Below are 16050 nucleotides of genomic sequence, written 5' to 3' on the forward strand. Positions count from 1 at the left end.
TCACTACCCTATGGTCTTTTGCCATATGGAGAATTAATATCCTCAGACCTTTTCCTCAGACAACTGAGCAAAGAAAGTTTCTGATTGTCACAATAGTCCATTTTACTAAGTGGGTCGAAGCTAAGCCACTGGAACAAATTACTGAGAAGAAGGTCTAAGATTTTATTTGAAAATCTATTAAATGCCAGTTCGAACTACTTTGTTCTATCATTACAGACAATGGATGATAGTTCGATAATTTAAAGTTTAAATAATTTTTTTTGAAATTTCACATCGATCATAGGCTCATCTCGATCAGCCATCCGTAGTCCAATGGGAAAGCAGAAGTAACTAATCGTACTATTTTTCAGGGTTTAAAGTCGAGGCTTGATGGAGCAAAAGGACTATGAATTGAGGAGCTTTACAATATACCATGGGCCTACCGAATGACACATCGAACGTCTATTAGAAAAGTTTCTTTCAACCTCACCTTTGGAGCTGAAGCTATTGTTTCTATTGAGACCACAATGCCGACAACTAGAGTAGAGCACTATAGTTTAGACTTATTAAAAAAATAAGGAAGCAAGCTAGAGTCAGGATGGCCTCTTATCAACCACGAGTGGCTTAGTATTACAATGCTCAAGTCAAATCAAAGATGTTCCTGTCAGAGGACCTCATCTTCGAAGAGCCAGAGTGTCCAAGCCCATAAAATAGAGTAAGTTGGCCCCAAACATGGAGGGGCCCTATCGGATCACCGAAGTCATCCCACTTGGAGCCTATAAAATTAAAGACCTCGATGGCATCTCATTCTTCGGACTTGGAATGCCGGAAACTTCAAAATATATTATCAGTAAGTCTTGTATTGACTATTTGATCAACAAAGTTATTGATTTTCTTAGCATCTGTATAGATCCTTCATAAAAAGCGACTAAAGATGAAATCGACTGAGGTCGTCCAAAATCAACCCCCCAAAAATATGTTGGTCATAGCTAATGACCTCTAAAGAGATGTGCCAAAGTGCCAATAATATCCAGAGGTACCTAAGCTTTAGCTTGATCTTTGATGAATGAAGGTCGGACAAAAATCAATCCAAGGATATCCAAGCTCTAACCAAAACCCCTGAGAACTTGGTCGAAGAGAACCGATGTTACAGAGATATCCTAGCTCCTACTATGACCTCTAAATGAGTGGTTAGTAACAAATCGATCATAGGGAGATATCCCAACTCAAGTCAAGACCTTCATAAATTTCAAGTCAGAAACATCCAGACCTCATGAGTCGGCCCTAATCGGGCACAGATGATGTCATGAATTTGATCACAAGGAACTTGGCCAAAATAGCCCACTACAACTCTCATCAAACTGATGGACTCCATATCGAATCGACTTCAAATGTGAATCCAAACTGATAATCTCCACCTTGGATCGACTTTGGATGCGAGTTCGAACCGACGAACTCCACATCGAATTGACTTCAAACATGGAACCAAAGTGAATAGTTTTGAATTCTTGTCCAAACCAACAACCTCCACATTAGATCCACCTTAGATGCTTATTCAAAATAGCATGTTTTAAGTTAGATTGTTTGTACCATGAACTCAAACTTAGAAAATAAACAACAAGCACATCAGGGGCAAATACATTAGAAAATGAAGAAGAGAAAAAGTTCATTTCATTGATAAAGAAGTTCAGTACAAACCATTGGAAGAATAAAAATATAAACTAAACTATAGAGCCTCCTCGACGGTAGGCTCAGATGCGAGCTCGGAGTTAGCTTTGGCAGTCGGGGTAACCTCAGGATAGATGACGACATAGCTTGATCCTCCTCCTCCTCGGCTTCATCATCACTGGCTATGGAGTTGATGCGGCTTGTATCTACATTAGGGGAAGAGCCAGGCAATCTACACCTTGTAGGCCCCAAACTTGAAGCCATAAGCCATCATGGAGCCCTCGACGACTTTAGCTTCAAAATCAATGGAAGTCTTGAATTGCTCCATGGCCTGGGACTTGGCCTTGGCAACTACCTTCGACTTCTCCATGGTGGCCTGAGCTTTGACCACCTCCACTTTCTCCTTGGTGGCCTTTAGTGCCTCCTTACCGAGCTCTAGTGCCTCATTTAGTTCAGTGCAATCTTCTATTGATGCATCTTGGTAGTGCCCTACTCCATAATGACGAGACCCTCGAGGGGATCAATCTTCTCCTAACTAGCTAGGAGCTTGGACTTAGCCCAGGATGCCTCCTCCTTGACCGCCTTCTTCATCTCTTCAGTGGCCTTTGTTTGGATATCGAAAGTCTGAAATTTTTTCTCTAATGAGAGCTTCATTTGGTTAAAACCATTGAGGTCCTCACTGAAGATAGTGATGTCGTGGACCAACTGTAAAAAAATAAATACACCAAGTTATGAACACCAATTTCAAGTAAGAAAAATATATTAAAGATGATGAGATTCGTAATTATCCCAAAGAGACCAGCATAGCTAAAGCCAACCACCTCATCCATGGGATGAAATTTTTTATTCGACCAATCAGATGAAAGTGGTATCATCTTCATCAGCTCTCGGATAAGCTGATGATCTCAGAAAGTGAAGTCACTACTCCAAACTCTAATCACCAGAATAATGAACCCCTCCTCGATCTCAAAAAAGGAGGGTCCCACCTCATACCTCACCATTGAAGTCAGCGTCATCAGAGAGATCAGCACAGACACTAGATGAGGTGGGGGATCGAGTTCATCTAAAAGGTGACATCGAGCTCGAAGCTTGATCTGACTCAAGAGAGGCTAGAGGAGCCAACCTCAGGGACATGATAGTAATGACTTTGGGCTCATTGTCGATTTCGACCGGCTTCAAGTACAAGGATTAGAGAAAAAGTTGTCGGCCTCAACTTCTTCTGCTTCTTGAATGAAGGCTCCCTCAAACGAGTCTAATCTCTTCTTCAAGGCCAACTTGATGGATTCTAGTGATGGTCTCATCGCCGCAAAATTGAACAAAGATCGTTAGTATGAAAGTTGATAACAAAATGCAGAATAAAATGCTTTAAGTCAAAAAGAAATTAGTTATACCCCTAAGCAATGCCGAACTAATGTTGGCATCGTATAATGCCTACTCGGTCACCAACTTCTTCAACTTTGACACCTCGACATCGAGTAAGGAATGATAGTCCTCATCGTCCTTGACAAGGACTAGCTCGTCCTTATTTGGTGAAAGCCATGGATCACCCCAGATCCAATTGAAGCCCCAAGGTAAATTCAAGGAAAGAAAGAAGAAACAGCTTTTCTAGCTATGGACCGAGGAGGGAAGCACTTTTGTGAACTTACAATCTCTCTAAGGAGAGAAGTACTACCACCTCTTCTGATGTGCGTGTATTTTCAAGGGGAACATTGCTCTAAAAAGAGAGCACCATAATGACCATCCGAGTCAAGTTTGGAGTTGTTTAAGTAGGAAGGACCTCATAGAAGTCTAAAATATTGCAGATGAAGAGATGAAGTAGAAGACGGAGGCTGAATCGAAGGGACTCCTTGTATATAGCAACTCACCCCTCTTGAGCTTTGGTGACCTGATCTTCCCAGCTAGGAACCTCCAATCAAGAAAGAATCGATGGAGGATTGAGTTTGGAACCTCCTCAGGTCAGAATCAATGATGGTGGACTCCTTATTGTTTGGACCTCAAAAATCTCCAAACCACACATGAGACTATCCAAGCCCTAGCGATTAAGAGATCGATGCCTAGATAAGGAGCTAGCCTCGACAGTGGTCCAAGGATTCCACTCGAATCAAATTCGAGGAAGAGATGATCAAGAATTTTGGCCATCTCAATGACTTTCGCCCCTGGCCTCACTGCCGTCAGAGGCCATGAAAGAAAAAAGAAGGACACCTATAGATGGAATAGGAGGGTTGAAAGCAAAATCGAGTGAAAAAAATGAAAAAAAGAGAGGGAGAAAAAAAAAAGAAAAGATGGTTGACCAACAGAAAAGGACCTTCGGAGGCTTAAATGGTTGCTGGAGCTGAAGGAGATGATGGCGCAGGTGGCGGTAGGCACTCTTCTAGTGGTTGCAATGGCAAAGCAGAGTAGCAAAAATTCAACCAAGAAAACAATAGGAAAGAAACAGAGAGGCCTTATTTACATTTTTCTTCAATGGCTTGGATCAGAGCACCGCATCATCAGATCCCATTATGTGGCAAGCATTAGAGGTATTGGATCACATGACTCTTCACCACACTAGCCCCTAATTGTGCCATGTAGATAGATCCACAGGGACAGCTCGAAGCCTATGGATTATCGACATGTGGCAAATCATGACGAACCCAAAAGCAATCATTGGAATCACTATTTGGAATCATTATGATGTGTTATGTTGGGTCACCCATAACTCATTATTGCAGCGAGATTTATAAAGCAACGCATTAGTGAAGCTCTGAATTAAATAATACAAATCAAATACTCTGACTTAGAGATGCATCGGGAGCCAAGATCAGGTCTTGTAAGCCAACTACTTTCTTCGCCCTATGTGATGAAGTCACTTCGGCTTAGAAGTGGGGGGCAAGTATTATGTGAAAAATCAACCGCCCGACCTCGACCTCCCTTATCTTGGGTTGAGGCCAAGCATTCACCTTGGACCCATTATCGACTATGCATATGGAAGCTACATCAAACCTAAAGGACCTCCTCGGATGGAATGGAAGACCATACAATTAGATTGTCCTGCCAGGATGATTCCTTGACAAGCCAACCCTGGACTCGAATGCACATCGACCATGGGATCGAGATCATGTCGATGATACAAGACAAACTTTAAACCATTAGACCGTTAAGAAGGAAAGATTGATTTGATGAAATCTCTCAGAATCTTGTACAGTTCCCTTAAATCTCAAGTGTGAGTTAAAATCACATATTTAACGTCTATTCAACAACTTGCAATCCTCTCACTCATGAGCATTGATTCTTTGCTTCCATTACTAATTTGGAGATGATGCATTATCCCCCTCTATATAAACCGTTAGGTAGCTTTTTCTTCAAGGGAACAAAAGCTCTCTCTTTTTCTTCAAGTCTCTTTCTTTCATTATTTTCAAGCTCCAACTAACTTAAGCATCGAAGGATTCTCACTAGAGAATCTCAACAAGTGTAGACCTTTTATTCAAATTTCTCAGGGAGAGTCAGTCCTCAAAATGCCCCTGAACTCTAGATCAGTAAGAGACCGATCCCATCCGCATCAGCTCGGAAACTTGCAGCAGCAACAATATGGTTAAATATTACATGCCTAATATTAGGGTTTATTAACCAAAATTTTTCATTAACCAAAAAGAAAAAAAGATAATAGTTAGACTCGCATTTTATACAATCACTTTGTTGGATTTTTTTTTTCTTTTGGTGGCTCGATCTAATTTAGGGTTAAAACTCTACTTACACCCAAATTCAGCAACATCTTGTAGCATATCTCTTCTCTCCATGTTGCAAATCCATGTGGCCTCTTGACAAGAAAAGAATGTGCATATTGACAACCAGTATTATTCATCTTGTGGTACCTAATGTAAAACTGCTAGTTCGTGAATGACAATTATAGACCAGGCAATGCAATACCCTTGGATTGTAGTGCATAATGCACTCGTATATGCTTGTGCATGCAACCATGAGCAAATACGTGGCTACGTAATACACCGCATCGTCAAAATCACTCCATAAGATGTATATATCATTTTCGTTTAAAATACTCCATGTAGCTCAATTAATTAGAAACTCGCAATAAATTTGCAACCATATAGACCCCCAATAGACGTCCACACACTGTGCACATATGAAACCAGAAAACGTTAAAGAGATCACTCATGCTCGCCACTGGTTAAAAAAATCATTCACCGGGATAGCGAGCTTGATATACTTTAACGAAAAAAAAAAAAAATTAATGGAAACATGAAAGAATACTATGGGATGACTCAAACTTATGTCCGAAGTATGATAGAAGAACGAAGAAACAATCTTTCACTTCGGTATCATGACTTCTTTGCCCAGTCCAAACAAGAGAGCCTGGAGGAGAGATCAGTTTCTTCATTCAACGGTGCAAGCTTCCAGCCATCTCTATCATGCATCCAGACTCTTTCACGTGCTAAACAGTATACTCATCATGATGCTCGCCCATAACAGTTAAAAGGGACAGGTAAATGCTTTTTTTTTTCTCCCTGGTGACACAGGTACAACGCTTGTTGGACCTCCTGCCCTTCCACCGTCGCCATCCATGTGCGCAACATGTACCAGTTCAAGCTTATGATTTCAATCCATATAGGCATCCCAAAATGACAAGTACAACTGACAATGCGTTCTGAGAATCAAATAGTCCAACAGGTGTCAGTTTAATCCATTCCACCCCAATTGTGATGACGCACGTACATACACTATCGTCATTAGAAATAATATTCACACTCATTCCTTTAGCTACTAAAAGGAAAGCTTTATCAAAAACTCACGTTTAGCTGCACTTCGATGCACGCACAAAAAAGCAAGGCTGGCAGCTTGGATGGAGAAAAAAAAGCCCCTAAAAGTATAGCTTTATCAAAAAATCACGTTTAGCTACACTTTGATACACGCACAAAAAAGCAAGGTTGGCAGCTTGGATAGAGAAAAAATGCCCTTGCCTGAATAGATAAAACTAGTTCATTAAAATATTTAGCATCCACCGGTGAAACGGCCACGGTCTCACCCCCGCCTCTTTTGACTTGCTTGGAAGGTCGCACATCTAGGGATCCACTGAGAACTACCTCCCCTGTTCCCAACTTCCAAGTCCTTACCTTCCCCAAAAAGTCCACCTCTCACGCCTTCCCATTACTTTCTCCAATCCCCACGTTATTCCCCTCCGCCACAAAGCCCGGATCTCAAACCACTTCCGAGGTATTTTTAAATTGATTCCTCACCCCGGTGTACAGCACTCACACCTATAAGCTAACATTCCTTCTCCGCCCAGAGTTCCCTCTGGACAGCCTCCATGACTCGTGACATGTGCACCGGATCCGAAGCGATCCCCAAACAATTTTAAAAGAATAATAATTTAATCCAGAAAAGGGCAAAGAAAAAGGCATGGAGATGATTGGACGACGGCCCGCTCCACCCTCCCTCCACGCTCGCGCTCCCTCCTCTCCGGCAGACGCGCCTCCGCCGCCGCCCAGAACAACCCCAGATGCAAACTGTTAGCTGAAAGCAGTACAGAAGGGAAAGAGAGAAGGGAGAAATTCGGGCGAAACAAATTTTTGAAGTTTAACACGTTCCTCTTGCCCACCCGAAACGAGACGAAAGGACGGGGGCTTCAGTTCAGAAGCTTCTCCGTATATCTCGTACTACAGTGGATGGGGACAGCGGAAGAGAGGACGATTGTTAACTTACAAAACTGTACATTAATTCCCGAAAATTAAAATAAAAGGAAAAAAAGCAATAAAATAAAGTTGTCATTTCATTTTTTTCTTCCGGCCCCCTTTTTTTTTCTCCGTTCTGATTATGGCTTTACTCGACGCCACTCGTACTGGCCGTCCAATGGAACGTCGTTGGAGACGTCGTAGTTGTACCTGCGACATAGAGGACGGGGCTCAGGTTAAGGCGGCGGCCAGATATTTGGTGACCAAAGTACGCCGAGGGAGGAGGGTAAGAGGATTTACTTGACGCCGAAGAATTGGAGATTCTCGGAGGCGGCTTTCTCCGCGGCCGCGAAGAATTCCTCGATCTCCGCTGCCACTGTCGCTGACTCATTGATTTCCTCTTCCCCGCCGTTGATTCCAGATCGCACGATTCCACTCGCATCCCGCTCGACGGCGTCGTCTCCCTGCTAAAAAAAAGATCGAAAATATCCAAATTAAATCGCAAAAATTAAGCAAGAATACGGAAAATGGGAGGAACATGGGAAATAGACCTCTCTCTGCTGCACCCGAAATAACACGGCGAAGTCTCCAACTCGTCGTCACCCTGGAAAGAAGAGGAAAAAAAACGAAGAATTCAGGTCAGATGAAACCCTAACGAGCTAATTCCTTCTTTGCTTCGTGTTCCGCTTACTTCCAGATCGCCGGATCGAAGGCACCGCAGGCGGTCCTCGACGGAGACGACCTCACAGGAGGCGTTGCTGGAACAGCGTGAGGAGGCTGGGCTGGGGCACTGAGCCCGGGCGCCGCCGGAAGTTGCCGGTGTCCGCGCTATTTGGGTGGTCATGACAAGGCTCCGGCTCCGGAGCTGGAGGTAAGAATTCTGGACCCCGGCAGGCTCCGCCGCCTTCCTCCGCTTCGAACCAGCTCTTTCCTTCTCCGCCGCCGCGGCGGAGGCAAGGGCCAAGGTCCGGGACCTCGTTCTCATCCCCACCACCTGGGACACTTCCATCACTGCGACTCCCCCCCCGACCCCTCTGCACTTCCCCATCTACTCCACAGACACCCCCCCTCTCTCTCTATCGGTAGGAGAAAAAGGCGATACGGGCGGTGACGAGATCCTGATAGTCGGCTGGGATGAACTTTTATGGTGGGCGGGTACCCCTTTCCCGCTAACGGTGACGTCGGGGCACGGAACGGTGCGGTTACACGGATCTGTCCGTTGGGATTTCGAGAGGAATGGAGCGTAACGTTACGGTCTCGGTCCGTTTCATCCACTGGCTCAGCCGGTGGGATTCCCTTATGTCCGGTCATTTCGCCGGTTGGTGCGACCAAAGAGAAAGGCATGGAGGGATGGAAACGGGCTGCTTCCGGTGGCGCGGGGGTTTAGTTTTGTCCTGTGTCCGTTTGGTGGAGCTGGCTTGGGGCGTAATAATTGTGCTCGGCCCAAATTTTCTAAAATGCCCTCGATCAGTGCCTTAGTTACGAAACTACCAGCAACAATATTAGATTCCCGTTTACCAACGGCACGTAGGTGGGCCCCACCACAACGGCTGAGGCCACTCGTCCGATTGCAATCAAACGGCCGTCATAAAGAGCTCATAGTCGAGTGTATAATAGGAAATGTTCATAACGGCCGTTATGATTATTAAGAGCGAATAATCTCTACCGTTTAATAGGCGTAATAATTACGCTGATCAGCAGCTTAGGTAATGTAACTTCACTGGTCGTTAGGCAGCGTCCGTTATGGAACACAGACTACTAGGCTGGCCGTCTGATCAGGACCGTCCACGTGCATAGAACGATTAGCTAGTTCTTGTTGGAAGAGTGGAGACACTGTTATGATGTATTAAAAGACAATTATAAGTGTAACAGATTTCGTTTAATGGACGTATTAATTAAGTCTGTGACACAACGTCCGTTGTGGAACAGAGAATTGTAGCGTTCGCGGAATGGTGGAGCCCAGGATTAGATAATGGGGATTAGGGAGAGTACAGGGAGAATCTGGGCATTTTCCACCAGGTTTAATTGAGGTTAAAAGGGACGGAGTGGAGGGGTGCACCCATCCCCACCGTACGTTTGGGGACCACTGGTAGGATTGGCTGGTGGTCCATGGATAGGGCGGATGGAAGGGCAGGGATCACGACAAATGGGAAGATTGTGGGCCCACCAAAATAGGACAAAAGCGATGCGGAGAGTGGCTTTCCCTGTGTTCTGGTTAAGCCAAGTAATGGTCTGTGCGTTTTTTTTCCACTTCCGAGGACCGTCCAATCGAGAGAATGGAGGATGATTGATAAGACGTGGAGTCATTCACGTCCGTACGATCCGGAGGCATGGCTGATCGAAGAAGAAGCCAAGCACATGGAAGATTCGCAAGGATGGGCACAACAGGCCCCCGATGGCCATTTACTTTTGGAGATCTTTCAGTCTAGGGCAGCCAACGAACCCAGGGCTGCCTATGAACAGCTAGGGATTGTTCTCGCGTTCTTTTTTTTTTTTTTTTGGGCAAGATTCTCGTGTTCATGTTCACAATGGAGCTGACAATGACTTAGAATTCATGTTTAAAAGAAATATTTATTTTGATTATCTAACTAAAAGTTAATAAAAAATTTTCATGTATATTGCGAGACTAACCAACATGCTGTTGGTATTGCAAGTGCCAAGGTTATCTTTCCAATAGTGGTTAACTTTTCATCTCTTGCCCAATATTATGCTTATATGGACATTTTGAAGTGCATTTATACCCAATTACAATAAATTATTTTTTCTACCAAAGAAATAGAGAGTAGATATGGTCACATTTAATAGTATGTATTTCCACCTTGGATCAATCTAACTCAAGTGGTTGAGCTGAAAGTATGCTGAAGAACGCTTGACAACATGTCTATGGGACCTAAGAAGTTGGATGGCTATTGGATCTTTGCTTCAATGCTGGGGTCGACCCTGAAACCTCTGAGATAAAGGAAATCTACTTATCCAAGATTTTCTGATGGGGATCTTCCAATGTATAAATCAAATCATCTCAGAGAAATAGAGAAGATTCTAAGTGAAAGGTAGAGAGAGAAAGAGAAAGGAAAAAAAAGAGAGCTCAGATGGTCTAAAAGAGTTCCACCACCAAGGAACTTTACACAGTGTAGAATTATTTGAGACTCGATTTTTTTACTCGAATCAACTGTACTCAATCCGAACTTACTTGAAAAATCCATTAAAGTTGTTTATATAGATGAGGGTCAGAGCCCATAGCAATCGAAATCATGGGATATATGAGGGTGGCTATTGCAGATAACCACTTATATGTCTAAAAGATGTCACAAGAAGTATATCTCAAGATTATTGAAGCTACTCTATCATTATGGGCTAGCTGTAGTTAGATGGTGGAAGATTCGGATATCTTAACACACCTTCGGAGTAGCCACATGATTAGAAATAGTTGGCTAAGGAGAGGACCTTGTGTTAGGCTCATGGTCGGCTCTAATTGGTCGGTTCTTCCATATTTGTTGTGGTCGATTCCGAGTGTTGCCTAGTGAAACAATCCAAAAAGGAAGGTGAATTGAGTTTTCTAAATTTTTTTATAACTAAAAATAAATATGTATATAATTTAAGTGAGCTATGTGAAGATGCAGTGGAAGCAATGAATGAATATGTAGAGTTATGAAGTAATAAATAAAGCAAAATAGAAAAAACCAAAGCGATACATAAAGATCAAATTTTATAATAGTTCGATATCAGGCACAAGACCTACGTCTACTTTTCAAACTACCTCTTAAAAATTTTAACTATAGTCACCAAGATTATAGCTTAATTATTTTAACAGGATCACAATTAAATTCAATTAGTTTTTTTTAGGCACATCAGCTAAAATCTTTTTCAAACTACTCTTAGACTTATACACAATCCAATTCAAGACTTAGATGAGCCTATCCTCTAAGTTTCAATCTCAATTGAAAGTTGTAAACAATAAAAAAGAGAATATAATTTAAAGTGCAAACGAGAAGCTCCTTAATGAGCAAATAAAAAGATCGATGAAGTCCAAGCTAAAGAGATGAGAAGCTTTGCAATCAATGCACCATTCTTCTCCTTAAAAATTACTTGAATGCATAAGAAATAGGTGGTTGGAATTTGGTTTTTTTTTTTAAATGTTCAAGCAAAATTTTGGCCTTTCAATGTACTTCTCTCTTGTCTATTAGTATTCTCTTATATTTTCTTACTTCATTAAAGTCTTTAACACCTATATATTCTTGTTAGAATGTCCAAAAATAAATTTTTAGTCATTAAAAATTGAGAACTAACTATTGGAGGTATTCTGTGCAAATCTATAGCTTTCGAAAATCTAGCTATTGAAGTTGTCAATCATGGTAGAGTCGACTCGAGTAGATCTGAAGTCCACTCAAACTATCTTCGAGTCGACTTAAAGTATTCAAAGATCGACTCAAAGACTGTACTCAAAAAATCTGCTCTCTATCTTTTTTAAGAGAGTCAATTCAAGCTTTTCAGGAGCTAACTCGAAATCTATGCCACTTGATGCTAGCATTGCTGAGGTTGACTCAAAATCTTCAGGAGTTGACTTTAGAGCTTTTTCACTTGAATTTTTATGGCGTGGCCTTCTTAAATCTTGCTTCTTTAAATTTTTAAAATGGATAACATAAGATTCTTTGAAATATAACTCTAACTTCCTGAAATCTCTTTTCAAATACTTGAACAACTCATTAGTATTAATTATATATATTCAAATGTTTGTTCTCATCAAAATTAATTCTAGGGCCAATATCGAGCTATATCACTTGTCCTCCGCTTCCAAGCTAATGCAGACTATCCACTGTGTTAGTATGAACCTAAGCCATAGTATGGAGCTATGAAGCCATGAAGTTGAATAACTAAGCCGAGTTGAGAGCCTATACAATTTAGCTACTACAAAAAGTCTCTGGACACTATATTTACTAAGGACATTATGGCATTTATATTTCTTGAAGGGACATCCTGAGTAGCAAGACTTTTAGTACAATGATTGGATGCTTTATTTTTTGTGATCCTGACGATACTTTAGAACTAAATAGCTAGTCGATACGTGTTTGATGATCAAACTACTAGTTTTGAACAACCACATCAATCTAAACCAGGATCTTATAAAAGACTTGAAGGAGGAGAAGAAAGTGAGCGCAAAATCTTTTGTCATCATGTCCACCTGCATCATCTATTATTGGCATGCCCACCAAGTTTCTATTGAAGCCCCAAATTCATTATAGGTCTTTGGTAGGTTCCTAGTTCCTTGATCCTTTCTTTGGCCTTCTTTGATTCTTCTGTTCATTTCCTTTTGATAGAATCTCTTGAGGGATCTCCAAACTAAGCTTCCATGGGATCCAGTGAGCCTATGTCTGAGGTTGTTTGGGGTCCAGATGCTAAAAAAAGTATCCTGACAGAAGATCTTGAACAGATCTAAGCTGAATACAATATTCTTCAGTTATATAGTATTCAGGATTTGCTCAATTCTTTTGGTCGACTGACATCTCTTCAAGAGAACCAAGTGGGCCTTTATGAAAAAGCTTTGAAGGCCAGCCTGAGGCTCTTGATACCCCTTGTCATCACTGAGCTGTTGAATCAGTATCAGCTTACTTCAACCCAACTCATCCCCAATGCTTGGAGGATGATAGTTAGGTTCTTCTACTTCTTGACACTCTGAGGGACAGCTCCCTACTGTTGTGATATTTCGAGCATTATTCTAAATGAAGTTGCATCCTTGAAGGAGAGGATGGTGGTACCTTTCCTATAAGAAAGGTTGTAATATTCTTCCTCATGGTTCTTCTTCTATTCATATTGGAAGGGCTTTTTTTTTGTTTCTTCATTGGATCCATAGGATCTTCCAACACGGTGGGAATCATTGAAGAAGAAAGCTTTGAGTTTTTACCCTCTCCTACTTGAGGAGGTAGTAGTTTGTGAGCTTAAAGTGATTGAAGCTTCTCCCTATGTTGTGTTGCTCTATGAAGAAGCCTTGGTGAAGGCTACCTCGGCACCTCCTTCCGAAGTAAGTCTCTTTTTGTTTGTATTTCTATATTCCAAGGATGAGAGTTTGGTGATCTAACCGACTTATCTAATTTTTGTAGAGATGAAATTTAATATAGAAGAGTTACACGATTCTTCAAGGAAGAGGTCGAGTGATGCCAAGCCCTCCCTCTAATAAAAAGAAGAAGAAGAAGAAGAAGGTCAAGGGCCGTCTTCTCCAAGTGCCACACTTTCTATTGGGCCTAGCCCCATCAAAGCTCTTGTGATCAAGGTGAGGTTTGCCGAGGAGGGGTCACCCAAGGTGGATCGTTTTCTAGCCGTAGTCCATCCACCTATCTTGGGTGCCGCCAAGGAAGCAGCTTTTGTCGAGGTGCTTGAGGCCATCTTCAATGTTGATCAATAGGCTTCCATTTCACTACTAGAGAGCTCGATCAAGAAGATCTTTGAGACTATTCTAAAGACAAGTCCTAACTTCATCCCAGAGGTGCCAGAGGTCTCCCAACTTCATCCACTACCCCTAGGTCACCTCGGCCTACACTCTCTTGCCTAAGTCTATAGTTGCTCTAGGTAGCATTGCAGGGCCTTCTCAAGCTACATCCTCTGCTCCCCAATCTATATTGGGCAGGCCTGAGCCAACAATTTTTTGATCTAACTGGTTGGTCTTGGTATCTGACTCAGTATTCAGTTGGGGCAAGATCGAGCTATGTTGGGGGATGGTGAATAGACTTATGCTCCCAAGAAATGAGTAGTAGTTGAAGAAGCAAGTACTTGATGGCACCATCACTTTATCTTGACATACCATCATTGAGGTAGGAGTTCAAGCCTTCATGGTCCAAGGTTCATCCTTAATTGCTTGAACTTACTCCCTTTTTATTTTGCTTGTAGGGAATCTACAAAACTCGGACCCTCACAGGCTTTGCTCATTCTCTATAGGAGAATCTAAGGCAAGTTGAGCATCATCTCTACAAGATCGAGGGAGAAAACATCAAGGCCGAGGAGGAGTGGTGGATAGCCCTGAAGTCCTTGAAAGAAAATGAAGGACTGGGCTCACCCTGAAAAGACAAGGATCGAGGATGCTAAGCTCCAACTCAAGGAAGCCAAGGACAACGTTAAGGCCAAGGTTGCTCTTGCTTGAAAGGAATGAGATGGAGATTTCTCATCTTCAAAGTCGGGCTACCAAAGTAGAGGGCAAACTCTTTTAGGCAGAAGAGAGATGCAGTCGAATAGAAAATTAACCGCACAACTCAATTTGGGAAGAAAGCTAGCCAGGCTGAGGAGACAGTTGTTTGGGCTAAAGGAAGGGTGGTATAAGCTGAAGGCAAGGCTGCTCAAGTTGGAGAGAGGGTTGTCCTTGCTGAGATGAAGATAACTCAGGTTGAGAAAGCTGCTCACTAGGCATTCATGGAATTCAAGAGCTTAGGAGAATTCTGTGGTGAAGTGTTTGAAGGTGCTCAGTACTCCTTCCTAAAAGATTTTCAGTACTACAAGGACATGTTTGCCTTGCAGTTCTAGGAGATTGACCTCGGCTCCATTGCTCTATCAAAATCATCCTCATGTAGCATTGAAGAAGATGAAGACAAAGAAGGAGCGGAAGGAAGGACAAGTCAGTAGGTCATTTGTCATGAGACTACTTTTATAGCCCATTTGTTTTGGGCATTTTGTAGTTCACTTGCCATGAGCATTTTGTAATCCCTTCCTATAATCTTCTTTTTTAATGAAATGAAACACTATTTCTTCTTTCCTTATGCCTTTTTGTACCAAGTGTGCTACTCGGAAGAACCCAACTTTGTGTAGGTTGGTGTTTGAACCTATGTAGACATACTTAAATCAGCCAATATTCCCTAATCTATAGTAGGTGTGGTCAGAATGAGTTGAGCTTGGATGTGATTAGCACCCTAGCTGCAATACAAGGAGGGTTGCATGCCTCGAACTATCGCCCAATTATCATTTCACTTCAAGAATGGGTGGATGATGATAGGCTTGCTAATCAGGTAGTCCCAACAGACAATTTTTGGTCTCATCACTCAGTAGGACTCTTCTCCAGATGCCATGTTGCCTATATGGGAGTAGTTTTCTAAAGTGATAGCTTTTCGAGAGATAAATCTATGAAGATTGTCTTCTGATTAGGAATCTGTACCATCAGAGACTTAGAGAACTAGGCATGTGGCAAGCAATCAAAGAGGAACAATTTGATCTTGACCATCTGAAAGTATTATGAATAGAGTGAAAAGTTATCATTAGTGGATTAATTGACCTTCATCTTCCTTCTGTTTTGCTAGTTTGTCACCAATTATTGCCACCATGAGCTATAGGCTAGTAGACTAGCTATCAAAGTGGTTGGAAGCACTACAAGCTACCCTCGAAGAAGCCATCAAGAAGGTGACAAAGGTCAAGGGAGAGCTAGCCCTTCTTTGAAGCAGGCTGGACATAGACAAGACAGTGACCGCTAGCCAAAGGGTCGTAGAGATGAAGGTGATGCTCAAGGAGGCAAAGTTTCATTTAGGAGAGGCAGATTGAAAGATTTGGAGCTACAGACCAACCATCAGCAAGCTGTAGAGATCGAGGGAGGGTTGCATGATCAATAGAGTGCAACTCTTTGATTGACTTTAAGAGAGAAGTTGGTCGAAGGCAACGGCTTGGGCAGCAATCTCCCCTATAAGCTCCTTCAGTTCTCTGAGGAAAGGGAGAGTGAGATGAAGGCTAGATTCCACTACAACAAAACTAGTTATTAGCGATGAAAATT

At 42.3% G+C, this 16050-nt stretch overlaps 1 protein-coding gene across 1 annotated transcript; it reads right to left on the reverse strand.

Annotated features, from left to right (window-relative positions):
• Positions 1-7193: 7193 nt before the first annotated feature.
• On the reverse strand, positions 7194-8399 carry LOC105060870 (cyclin-dependent kinase inhibitor 1). Its single transcript, XM_010944721.3, is given in 5 exon segments — positions 7194-7523; positions 7614-7704; positions 7707-7780; positions 7865-7917; positions 8005-8399. Coding segments are annotated over 5 exon segments (645 nt in total). The 5' UTR covers positions 8362-8399; the 3' UTR covers positions 7194-7453.
• Positions 8400-16050: the final 7651 nt, after the last annotated feature.

This window comes from Elaeis guineensis, chromosome 13 (assembly GCF_000442705.2).
Source record: "Elaeis guineensis isolate ETL-2024a chromosome 13, EG11, whole genome shotgun sequence".
Lineage (NCBI taxonomy): Eukaryota > Viridiplantae > Streptophyta > Magnoliopsida > Arecales > Arecaceae > Elaeis > Elaeis guineensis.